This window comes from Arvicanthis niloticus, chromosome 1 (assembly GCF_011762505.2).
Source record: "Arvicanthis niloticus isolate mArvNil1 chromosome 1, mArvNil1.pat.X, whole genome shotgun sequence".
Lineage (NCBI taxonomy): Eukaryota > Metazoa > Chordata > Mammalia > Rodentia > Muridae > Arvicanthis > Arvicanthis niloticus.
In genome coordinates this window covers 144,388,250-144,401,066 of record NC_047658.1, presented here as the reverse complement: position 1 = coordinate 144,401,066, position 12,817 = coordinate 144,388,250, and the positions used below count along the sequence as shown (strand labels likewise).

Sequence of the window (12,817 nt, the reverse complement as noted above, 5' to 3'; positions counted from 1 at the left end):
ACAGCTCCTAAGCTTCAGGGGCACACGGGGGAGTGGGGGGGGCACCCGAAGCACTCCAGAAGCCAGTAGCCTGGGTGCAGCTCTGGACTTGGGATCAAATCAAATTCTGGCTTCTTTTTCACTGCCCATCTCAGGAGTCCACTGGATCCCGCCCTCTCCCCCGGGCCTTCCAGCTTGCATCGTGGGCTTTGTGCCCTACTCTGGGCTGCAAAGCCTTTTGGCCAACCGGCTAGCTAACACAATCTAGAGGTGTGGGGGGAGGTGCAGGGAAGCGCCGGTGGGGTGCCTGTTATTTTGGAAAGAGTACAGAGGAGCCCAAGGGGTGTCTGCTCCAAGCGGTATGGAGGTTCCTCTTTCCAAATCCCCAGATGCCTGAGCCAAAGCCAGGAGTGTTCCCAAGTACCCAGAGAGTGAGGAACAGTCGCATTCCAAAGTCTTCAGAGCTACCTGAGCACAGCTCCTAATATCCAGAATGCACTGCATCTTAAGAATTATTGTATTTTTTTTCGTGTAATAATTTAAAACTGTGAAATACTTGGAGTATTTGTCAAGGGAACAAATACGTTTTGTTTTGTGTAGATAATTAGAGACTGATAAGGCTGGAAGGGGTTGAAATGAGAAGCTCGGAATAGCGGACAGAGCATCTTCAACAACTCGCAACCTTTTTAATATTTCATCACAGAATCCAGACATGTAAGCATAGCTCTTCACACTTATTTTACAGAGTCGGGTAATCTTACAGGCACAAGTCCAGAAAATGCAAAGGGGTAGGTACTGTAGCAACATTACAATGGAGAGAAAACAAAGGTCAGGTTTACATCGACATTTGTGTCACTGTGATTTACCCGAAGGGAAATGTACATTTGCCGTGGGTTTTCAGAATTCAGTTGATCCGGTTTGTTTCCACAGCACCGAGATCTTCTATCTAATAGTGTTAACCTGAACCCTGTGGTAATTTCATTATGTAGAAAGAACATGTCTAAACAGGGACAAGCTACACCTGACATAAACAGCCCCTTTCACTACCTTCTCTTGTAACTTAAACCAAACTATAACTTTAAAAAAAAAATGGGGTCAGCTACAAAAAAAATTCAGATAGAAATATTAACTTCAATGAACAAAACAACACTTCATCTTTAGGAAATGCAAACCTTAGTCATTTTCAGAATGACCAAGCTATCTAAGCAGGACAGATAATTTACTGTCCTGGTGAGCTGAGGCTGACTTCAGGAACTTTCAAGACTTGTGTGCTTACTCCTCAAACTCTGCAGGACTAACACTTCTGGGTCATGTAAGTCACACTGACTGAAGTGAAAATAAAAGCTAAGAGTCTAACAACGACAGTGAGTATTTCCTTATCAGCAGTGGCTGTATCCCAAACTATAATCGGCACACACAGAAACCCCTTCAAGCTTAAATGGAAGAAAAAAAAATGCAAGCAGAGACATGTTTTTCTAATATTTGCAATCAGTTTCATACACAATTTATTGGATTTATATATTACACTTTTGACTTTTCTTCTAAAATTGAAAAAACTCAATGTTACAGTTTTTATATATAAAATAGTATTCAGTTATTTAAAAATCCATACAAACGATGCTTGCCGCCATTACCGGTTTAAGCCCTCATCAGTGTCTTTCCTCTACTACAGTTTTTGGCTTCTGTAAACAAATTATTGTCTCATGACCAGTGCTGGCCACAGAAAGCACTCAGGCATGGATCTGGTCTATGTGTGCTGGGACATACCAGTCACCAAGCCTCTGAGCTGTTTCACCACTGTCTCTATCAGCTTCTGCCTGTCTCGGTCGTTCTTCCGGAACTGGGCAAATATGTTATTCTTCTTGTTGGTGTCCTTCATCCTGCAAAGGAATAAATGTGAATGCTTAGGAAGAGAAAACTGCTGCCTCTAGGATGGACTCCTTCCTCCCTCCCTCCCTCCCTTCTTCTCTCCTTCCCTCCTTCCCTCCTTCCCTCCTTCCCTCCCTTCCTTCTTCTCTCCTTCTCTCCTTCCCTCCTTCCCTCCCTCCCTCCCTCCCTCCCTCCCTCCCTCCCTTCCTTCCTTCCTTCCTTCCTTCTTCCTTTCCTTCCTTCCTTCCTGCTCTGAATTTTCCACCACTAACTCTGTGCTTGAAATCGGTACTGCCAAATTTAGCGATCCAGAACCTCAGAGGCAGGAAGTGGTGATCCTGCACTAGCACACAGATCTAAGACTTGCCACTTTCCTAACTTCAGGCCATGAGCTTTGTTAGAATGCCCTCCATGGCTTAGCACATCCACAGCAGGGCTGCATGGCAGTGAAAGCACAAGGAGAAGATTTTAAAATGTCGTGCTTTATTTCATGACATTATAAAATAATATATAAATTTATATACGCTTATAAATTTATATAAATTGTGAATAGCTTCTTATATCTTTTCAAATCAAATAACCACAGATATTTTGAAATCTGGGAAAACAACACATAATTTTAACACAAACTGTATACTTTAATAGTTCCACTTTAAACAAACTATGGCTGAGTGAAGAGAAAGTTTGCTACGTAATGAGAGAAAAGGAGGAGCAACTGTTTAGCTGCACCATAGTCTCATTTTTCACAATATAGTTTTTCAAATCACCTATTTCTCTATCTGCAAAGAATTTAAGATCAGATACCACTGAAGCAAGCATTCCAATTCTTGGCCTTATTTTATTTTATTTTATTTTATTTTATTTTATTTTATTTTATTTTATTTTATTTTAAAGTAGCTTCAATTCCTGTATCTCCAAGTAAACTCTTTTCTCTCCGGTAGAAGGGACGAACTCAGAACCGAGCACGAAGGATTCTGCAGCTCTGCCATACATTCCAAGCTTCCATGAACATATTTATAAAGCAAACTGAGCCTGAGATTTTTCAGGATACATTAGGAAAAACATTTATCTCACACAGATAATCAAAAGGATTGTAAAAGGCAAGAAAGAAGCATATCTTCTGCTCATCAAGAGACTGGACTTTCCTCTCACCTTCCTCCCTGTTTGCAGTACAGCATCAGCTTCCCTCAAAGTCATCATCCTCCTGCCTCAGGGCTAGGATTATTGGCACATGCCATCACATTTGGCTTAACTGAGCCTCATAACTTGTATAAAATGCTATCCAAAATAAAAACAAAACAAAACAAAAAACTGTTTTGAGAACATACTCACTTCTCCAAAAGAGTAAGGGCCGAGTGTGGGTTCACACGGAGGTACTTGGAGGCTGGCTGCCCATAATCAGCTAAGTAAGTAGACCAATCCCAAACCATAAACAAGTCAAGGAGCTGAGAGAGAGGATGAAAACAGCATGTTGGATTTGGGACATTTACTCACATATATCAAGAATATGCTTCTTGGTTCATTTCCACATGGTTTTCCCTTTTACAATAAAATAATGAAAATCATTTTAAGAATATAACGAGTGTCCTTCACAACCAACATAGTATTCGTTATTTCTTTTTTAATTTTGGAATTGCTAAAATTGTCAGTGGTTGCTGTTCTAACAATTGATGGCATTTTCACGCAACTGTAATGAAGCCGTCTGGAAATCACATTGGTGCCTGTTTTGTCTTTGGACACTACCGGGTGTCCAGGCTACAGGTAAGGCTCTTACTACCTGTGTATAGAACTGGAGTTCTTAGAGCTGTGTTTACCTTTCAAAGGAGCTGTTTGCAGCCAGACTTTCCTAAAGTAATTTAAAGCAAAAGCTCAGTTAATCTCAATTAAGTGCATTAAACAACCTCTGCTGGATTTTCCTGGGTGGGTGATCTGAAATCAGGATGAGATCGGGGCTTCAGGATTCCGCCTGTTAACTCTAGCCAATCATTTTGTATAAACAAACAACAACAACAAAAGACATCTGTTTTCTGTACTGTCTCAAAACTGACTATTTGCTTTATAAACTCCACTTAGAATCATCGTCAAATATTGTTATAATCTTTTAAAAGCCATGGGAGGCCAGCCGAAAGCATCAAAGTCCTTACCCACCTTTAAGCCCTAACCCTTTAAGCCATTTAAAGCCAACTTCCTATCCCTCCGAGCCTGAGCTCCTGCAGAAAGCCTGACGCTTTACTTACTATCTCCCCAGTTTTTATATTCCTTTAAAAAAATACTTGATAAATAAGGATTCTATTGGCTTCGCTCACATGAAGGAAGCTTTAATATTTACTCACAGGATGTGTGTGTGGAGCCAGTCACTCTAAGAGGACTAAAAACTTTTAAGGTGATTAAAGCTACCCAAAGAAAGATTAGGGAAAACTAACTTTTCTTGGGAAGGCAAGGGACTTGTTTGACTCTTATTTTTCTCTATTGATGTGCAACTGCTATACAGACAGACCCTTAAAGGGTGGGAAATGTGCTTTTTAAAATTTCCTAGATTTCTTCTTATGATTTTATGTGTCAGAGTGTTTGGCCTGTATGGATGCCTATGCACCACACATGTGCCTGGTGCCCAGAGGTGACGAGCATCGGGGTGGGTGCTGGGAACTGGGTTTTGTTTGTTTGTTTGTTTTTGTTTTTGGGGGTGCTGGGATTGAATGCAGGTCTTTTGTAACACAGCACACTCTCTTGACTAATGATCCCACTCTCCATACCCACAACAGTGAAAAGATTAGTGACTAATGGTCACTCAGTTTATTTTCAGACAAGAGAACATTCTAGGCCATAACAGAAGCTAAAACACTGTTATAGAAACTCTAATGAAACAATATAAAAAGGACATTGTCTAGAAATGAAAGGAGAATATGTTCATATTTTTATTGTTGTTTGGTTAACATACATTTTCCTATATTTCCCCAAGGCACACTAACTTCATATACTCAGATGGTGATGGTGTGATTGACAGACTATTATTCTGCAACGGGCTTAAGAACCAAAGCAGCCATTCTACTTGAATGGGTAACCAGGCTTACAGGAGAGGAGTTATAGGAAAAATAATAAAGGTGGGCAAAAAGTTATTCAGGGATACTAATCTCCAACATTTTATTAGGTTACAGCCAAAATTAAAGCAGTCTAAATGTAAATATCAAGAAACTTGTGCCTAGTGTGCATGAGGTCTAGGGTCAATGCCCAGCACTACCACAAGGGAAAAAAATATATATATACATATGTATATATATGTGTATATATATGTATATATATGTGTGTGTATGTATATATTTTAAAACAGTGCAGTAGGACTTTACAGTGACTACTGAATGCTTAACAAAATGATTTACATAGAATTTAAATGGCTTAGGAAGATGGTTATGATGCTACTTAATTACAGAAAACTCTATACATGAAAGGGTTTTACCTATGTTAAGAATGTTACTTTTATTGTGGGGTCACAAGTAACTTATTTTCTTTATTGTTATAATACTCTACAGTGGACATTCATTAATGCTAGAGTTAAAAATAATATTTACAGCTGCTGGTGGTGCATACCTTTAATCTCAGCACTTGGCAGACAGAGGCAGACAGATCTCTTGAGTTCAAGGCCAGCCTGGTCTACAGAGTGAGTTCCAGGACAACCAGGGGTACACAGAGAAACCCTGTCTCAAACACACACACACACACACACACACACACACACACACACACACACACACCAAAGACCATTTATATATTTGTTAAAATACACTCCATTAACAAACAGTCTCTACACAGTTGTCAGAACAGTCTCACAGTGAAGAATCCTCTTTCTGATCTATGTGATTCCACACATAAAGGTGGTCCTGCACACAGTCTGCAGAAAGTAACCACTGTCTACTGGCTGAAACACCCCTTTCTTCAAAGGGGCACTAGCAAGTGACCTGGGAGAGGAAAGAATCTGTAAATGAGGCTTTTTCTCTCTAAGGCTGAACTACCACCTCCAGATGGGAAAGAAGGAACCTATTTACTGAACCAACTCCAACTGTGAAGACACATGATCCTGCTCCAGCACAGAAAGTCTTTCCTAAATAGAAAGACTTGGCTGATAATTTGTATACATGACCAGACATCATATGCAGCTAATCACTGCAAATCACTAGAGATTACAGGAAACTTAAAGTTTAATGTTCCTGCCAGAGCCTAATCTATATATTTCACATTAACATTAACTACTTTATAAAATATGTATCATGTATAATCATGTAGATATTTATGGAAACCACCTGCATATTAAGCTTTAAGGAACTCAACACCAACAACAGATATCTAGATAAAATTTACTTAGTCATTCAACAAATGTTGTGGCCCACCTTCAATGTGCTACATCCCATAGCAGGCACCAAAACAATAAAAGCTAGACACTGTCCCTCTCCTCAAGGAGTGTACACTGCTAAGTAGTGATAAATTAACAAAGAAATGAGTTGTGTTTTGATGCTAACATAGAAATATTGTTTTTTAAAAAACATTATCCACACAAATCCTAGTAACTGAGCTCTGTTAACACAGGGGAAGCTACTGTCAGCTTAGCATGTAAAACCAATGGAAACCACAACTGCCTGGTGCTCTCCTGCCTGCTACCTATGTCCTGGAAGCCGAGACTGTGCACTGCAGTACAACTTCACTGTTTATGTCTTAAAGTTAATGGCCATAAGTAGGGAGGAAGCATGGGGCAGGAAGCACGCTGATCACATACTCAAATTTCTCCTTTCCACGGACATAAGGATTTTTCAATCCCATAATGCTGCTGGACTATCTGAATACAAACAAATCTTGGCAACGCTGGCAACTAACTTACCTCCTTCGCCTCTCCCAGCCTATCACTGGGCCACTGGCAGAGGGTGGATTCCCTCAGGATCTCATCAGAGCACTGGTTGTAATAGTGACTGCAACGGTCTGCCATGAGAAAGCAGCTCCAGCATTCTGAACAGCTGGCTTAGCAGTAACCCATCCCTAACAATGACCTCATCCCTAACAATCACCAAGTCCTTTCTTATCTTTTTTGTTTTTGATCTTTTGAGACATCTTCGAACTCTGTAGCTGTGGCTGGCCCGGAGCTTGCATGTGTATCAGGCCGGCCTCAGCAGATCAACCTCTGCTTCCTCCGTGTTGGTACTTAAGGCCTCTCCCCAGCATGCCTCGCCCTTTAAAAATACATCTCCATGGAAATGAAAGGGTAACACAAGACCAGGGCTTTATTCCAGGACCCACAGGGTCCCACTCAGGCCTTCACTACATATCCTGCCATTCATTGCCTTGGGGACTCCCTCTCCAAACTGTCCAGGTTTCACAGGATGCTGCATTTTTAATATTAAAGCCGCTATTACAGAAAACATCACTTCGCTTCAAGCTTTGCTTCCCTCAGGTAGCAGTAAACAAACAATACATTTAGAGTAATCACATAAAATCCTTTAGTCCTATGAGGAGAAAAACAGTAAGACATGGTCTCAACAGGTAAATTTATTAGTTGCCATGGATACATAGAGTTCAAAGATGTAGCTCGAACACGAACAAAAACAAAACATCACCACATTATCCAAAAGCAACTCTGCAGATGCTTATTAAAGGATAAAGTAAGGCACATGGCAATGAGGATCAGTACCAAGTTCTGTAAGTGGGTTTGTTCCAACAGCCAAGTAAAACGCTTCTTCAAGTCCTTTGAGAAGTAATCAAGGTATAGATCACATAAAACAAGTAGCAAAATAGCATGTTTCAGTTCCATCTCAACCCAGTCTGAAAGATCACTTAAAATGTGCATCCCTTTTTCAGTAAGGATTCAACGTTACCCTTGAGAACAACTGTAACACAGCAAGTGGATTCCTGCCAACATCTGTAAGTAAGTTCTACGTTTTACTTCCTTAGTGCCTCCTGTGTGTCCAGCAAACAAAAAGATCAACTTAAGGAATCAAACGGTTGCACGGGTGGTTCCATTTATATGGTCAAAATAGCTGAATCACTTCAGAATCACTGAGGAATCCCTCCATGCTGATCCATCTAGCTGGCTGACAGTGTCCCATCCTACAGACTCTCTCATTCAGAATCTGCGGGTTCTTGGGTATCAAACCTGTGGGTCACTTTGCAAATAGCACAGTAAGTGCAAGTAGACTTGAAGCCATTCTATGGAGCTTTTCAGACTGCCTTTTTGCCTTTGCAAAACCAAATCCATGGTGCTGGGTCATTTTTCCTTGGATCTGGTTTAGTTTTCTTTGTTTTGGGTCTTGGGTCTTTTGGATTTTGCTTTTGAAGCACCTCAGGGGCAGTGACCCAAGACAAAAGATAAATAAGAGTCAAGAGAGAAGCTACTGGGGACACTAGGCTTGCTTTTGTTAAGTGTGAACAGTGACCTGGGGGCTCAGGCAGCATTAGTCCCCCAAGCTCCCTTTTCCAAACACTAAATCCACCTGGGACCTCAGGGTTGCTCTGCAAAATCCAAAAGTAAACCAGATGATCAGTTTTCCTTTGCCTTCAAGACACAAAGCTGACTCAAGGTTCCTATAGTGCTTCAGAGACTTTAATACATCCTAAGCCCAGGACAACGCTGAAGACGGACACTTGCCCTTCAAACAAATCCCCAGTAATTGGCTACTGGGGAATGAAGAAGAGAGCTCTTACTGAGTAAGCCACACTGGAAGGATAAACACTGTCTTTTCCAGATAATGGCATCAAATGAGCACCATCTGCTTTCTAAAGCACCAAACTTCCTTTTCCTGTGAAAATACCACAATAAGAAAACTCTAGATGAAGCTTAGGAAGAATTTTACATGGAGCCATAGTGAACTTAGTCATAATCCATACACAGGGCTAGTGGTATACTTCCGTCGGTCGCGTGCTAACCTAGCATGTATGAGGCCTTAGAGTAACCGGCACGCAGCACCTCAGAAAACCTGGCATAGAATCTGTGATCCCAATACATGAACAGGAGAAGCAGGAGTCCACACTACAACCTACACTACAAAAGACTGTTTTAAAACACAAAAGTTTCCCTTTAGCTTCCTCTTTTTCTTGTCTCCCAGTGTTAACAGCCTTTAAGTATCTTTACCCAAGCCTTCTCTATTCAAATGTCCCTTTTCCAAGCCTGCTTTCAGCCACGCCTTCTGCTCGCCCTCTGTGGGGACTGTGGGTGAGCTCAGGGTGCTGCGTGCTACACAGGCTCACAACCATCGGTCTTTAAGTCATTCACTGTGGAAGCAAAACATAAGTCATTTTGCTTCATTACAGTACTGAAGAAATATGTTAGACTCGTGTGAACTGAGTTTGGGAGAAATCAATCAGTAAAAGATAAAAGTCTAGATTAGCTGAGGGGGGAACTGCCTACCTCTCTGTGCTCAAGGAGAGCTAAGCTGAAGCCCTTGCTAGGCACTAGGCGCATCTTCCTAGTGTGACTGCCAAGGCGTGGGGAGGGATAGAGCGAACCATTTTCCATCTAAGAGAATCTAAGTGGGTGTCCCATTAAACCTCGTTTCCCACATGAGATAATGGCTGTGATTTAAGATGAAGTACAAGAAAATGTGGGGAATCTAATACCTGGGTTAATTTAATCACCAGTAAAATTAGTCATATATGTTTAACTCTAGAATTTTAGTAAGTCTAATAAGATTTATAATTTGTCATATGAGTGCTAGTTCTGACTTAAGGGACTAAACTAAATTGAAATTAAAACTAAATACTTTAGACACTGAAGTGTCTAAATGGAGTGTTGTCATTTCCTTATTTTAAATGGAACTTAGAGCCAAGGCATGGTGGCACATGTCTATAATCCCAGCCCAGGGGAGGCAGACGTGGAAGCATGAGGAGGCCAAGGCCACCCTCAGCTGCACAGCAACTCTGAGACAAGCCTGGGTTATGAGACCCTGTCTCAAAACACATACACGAAACAAACAAATAAAACGGAACTCAAGGCATTTACAGGTAGATGAAACTAAGTAAAACAAACCCCAACTGCTTTAGAAAGAAGAGGGTGCATCTCTAATGTGGGAGACTCCGGTTCTAATCCTTGTAGGTGCTCTTCGGAGGAAAGGACAAATCTTAGACTACCATCTCTCTGCTTTAGAGAGTTGTATGTGCCAGCCTTTACCATTTGCCTTGGAGTCCAATGCAAAGTGAACTGGACTAGCAAAGGCAGCATAATGGACCTTAACAAAGTAGGCACTTTTTGTTGTTTGTTTGTTCTTTAAAAGATTTATTTATTTTATGTATGTGAGTAAACTGTCGATCTCTTCAGACACACCAGAAGAGGGCACCAGATCCCATTACAGATGGTTTTGAGTCACCATGTGGTTTCTGGGAACCGAACTTGAAAGAGCAGTCGGTGTTCTTAACCACTGAGCCATCTCTCCAGCCCCAAAGTGGGCACATTATGATGCCCATATAACAGAAAGAGTATTATGGCTGGCGTTGAAGCACAGTGGTAGGGCAATGCATACACACAAAAAAATACGCTACTATTTTATATTTCACAGGATCTGTAGTCTCAGCCACTTCTTTCTTTCTGTAATTGATTTTCTTATCTTTACTCAAACAATTTAAAATATGTATTTATTTTTCTTAAATCTAAAAGGTACTTTAATTAACCATTTGCCTCCAGATCTGATTGTATATGTAATTATCTTTTGTCAGGTATAATAATTTGCTAGAAAAACATGTCAGAACACTTGCTGCTTAATCTTTTTTAAAGAGAAATGTCTTTCCATACCCTGGAGCATAATTAAATAGAAGAGTAAAAAGGCAGACAGCAAACCAAGAAGCCTGATTCACTAAGGCAGGGGTTCACAGCATGAAAGCAAGGCTCATGTTGGGCCCTGCTTAGTAACAGATTCCAGAGAGGTTAAGTGACAACTGCAGCTTTGTGACAAATATACTTGAAGACCCACTGTTAGGAAAAACTGTTGGCATCACACTCTTACTGAGGCTGTAGCTATGAAATAAGGAAATAGCAAGGGAGCTACTTATTTTCTCGGGAGGATAAATATCAATGGACTGTGATCCAGGAGTGCATCTGACCTCTGGATAACCTAAACAGGAAATCGGGACATTCTAAGCCTAATAGGCTGTGTCATCCTGTTAGGATAATTGTTTCCATTGATACCTTGCATAAACAGCTCACACTAGGTCATCAGAAAAACTCAAGCCCTAGTCTCTTTGTAAGAACAGAAACAATGCCTGGCTCAGTGCCTTCAACATAGGTGAGGAGGTAAAGCCTGGTTCATGATAATTAAGAGGAGAACAAGGGGGAGGGGGGAGCGGATATAGGAAGGTGGAACTTCTAAGTATTTTACAGATTGGCTGAAAATTTTCATAAAATATTAAAAGTAAACCTTCTTGGCAAGAATCTGGGAGTATTAAGAGGTAATGATTTAAGGAAAGACTTGATGAACATGACAACTTAAAATAAGCCAGCATTTTAAAACATATTTTTTGAAGTATCTTACATTTAATTGTGGTGCATTAGAATGTTAGAAATTAGAGAAAAACAAGCCCTCCATTTTCTTACCTAATAAAACTCTACTTACTTATCTTGAGGCAAAATAGAAAGAGGGAACTTAGGGAACATGAGGAGCAGAAAGGATCCCCTTAGCCAGCAGAGAAACAAGACCCCAGCAGCAGGGCTTCTCTCTCCCCAGTTATAAGACATTCTAGGACTCCCTCCAGAAACTCCTTTAAAGGGGAGATGTGTGACCCCTGTGGTCCTTGTGCCTCCTATCAGATTACAAGTCTGACACTCCCCATGGCCACCTTAGAATCTTGCTTACTGAAAGGGTTTCTTAGCAACTTTATGACATCTAACTTGAGATTTAAATGGTATATATGGGTAATATTAGGACAGTTGATTGCTACTCTTTTTTGAGAAGCCACACCTGAGTGTATCTCACATCCTTCTGTCCTCTGGGAAACCTATATCATACTTGGATATGTCTTCCTTCTCAGTGCCTCTGTCTCTCCTAACCCTCACACTTGTATTAATATATAATATATAATAATATATATAATAATATATATAATAATATATATAATAATATATATAATAATATATATAATAATATATTGTATTAATATATAATATATAATATGCCTTTAATATAATCTTTAACTCTGCTCTATCAGACTGGATAATCCTGAAATTCTTCTCTACATCAAAGCCATGAATCCCAATTTGGTCTGAGGAACTTCTCAGGCTGCTGAGGGTGACACTATGTAGCTGTGTCTCTGTCCCCTTACCAGCAACAATCCAATGTTTCACTTGAATAAGACAATGCTTCAGAGCTAAGGTTTTGCCAGGTGGTGGGGGTGGGGCACACTTTTAATCCCAGCACTAGGAGGCAGAGGCAGGTGAGGAGGTGGGGGATGGGGGTAGGGGTGGGGGTGGATGGGGAACTCCAGATTAGCTCCTCGGCCTTCTGTGGGAGCCTTAGACAGTGTGGCTCTGTAGACTAAGGCTTCCTCCATGCTCCCCATGGAAGTTCTTGTTGAAAGAAACAGTCCATGTTTATCCACATGGCTTATTGACTGCTCATGGTGTAAAACGGATGTGTACCACCTCCTCAGGGTGTACAGAGATTAAATACCTTCTGCAGAAAAGAATGTCCAGAAAGAGAAGCTCATTGGCTAACTCTCAGGGCCTCTAAGATACCTCATTAGCATGGAGAACTTTATTCTGATCTACTTGACCATAGGTCACCTTCCTATGTAGGGAGTGTGGTCATATGACAGGGGCCTTGTTGGAAGCAGGTGAGGCTCCTACTATCCCTTCTGTGGTCCTGAGCTTCCAACTCACTCAACCTTACTAAGTTTTCTGGTATGGTCCACTGCCCGACAACTCCTTCTTTTCTTTTTATAAAGAAGAGGTGTCTTTGGAGTGACTGTCTCTTATGTTATTTGTAGTGAAAATTTCGGGTGGGATGGG

General features: G+C 40.9%; 1 protein-coding gene across 3 annotated transcripts in view; it reads right to left on the bottom strand.

Annotated features, from left to right (window-relative positions):
• Positions 1–645: 645 nt before the first annotated feature.
• Positions 646–12,817, bottom strand: part of Exoc6 (exocyst complex component 6) — a 146,297-nt gene continuing 134,125 nt past the window's right edge. For 2 of the 3 annotated variants that reach the window (XM_034518665.2, XM_034518677.2), the window contains exons 21-22: positions 3,181–3,293; positions 646–1,859 (exon numbers count right to left, since the gene is read on the bottom strand). In XM_034518665.2, coding sequence (XP_034374556.1) covers positions 1,727–1,859; positions 3,181–3,293 — 246 coding nt within the window. In that variant the 3' untranslated portion in view covers positions 646–1,726. The remainder of the gene's footprint in view (positions 1,860–3,180; positions 3,294–12,817) is intronic. The other variant, XM_076919887.1, reaches the window with a different exon arrangement.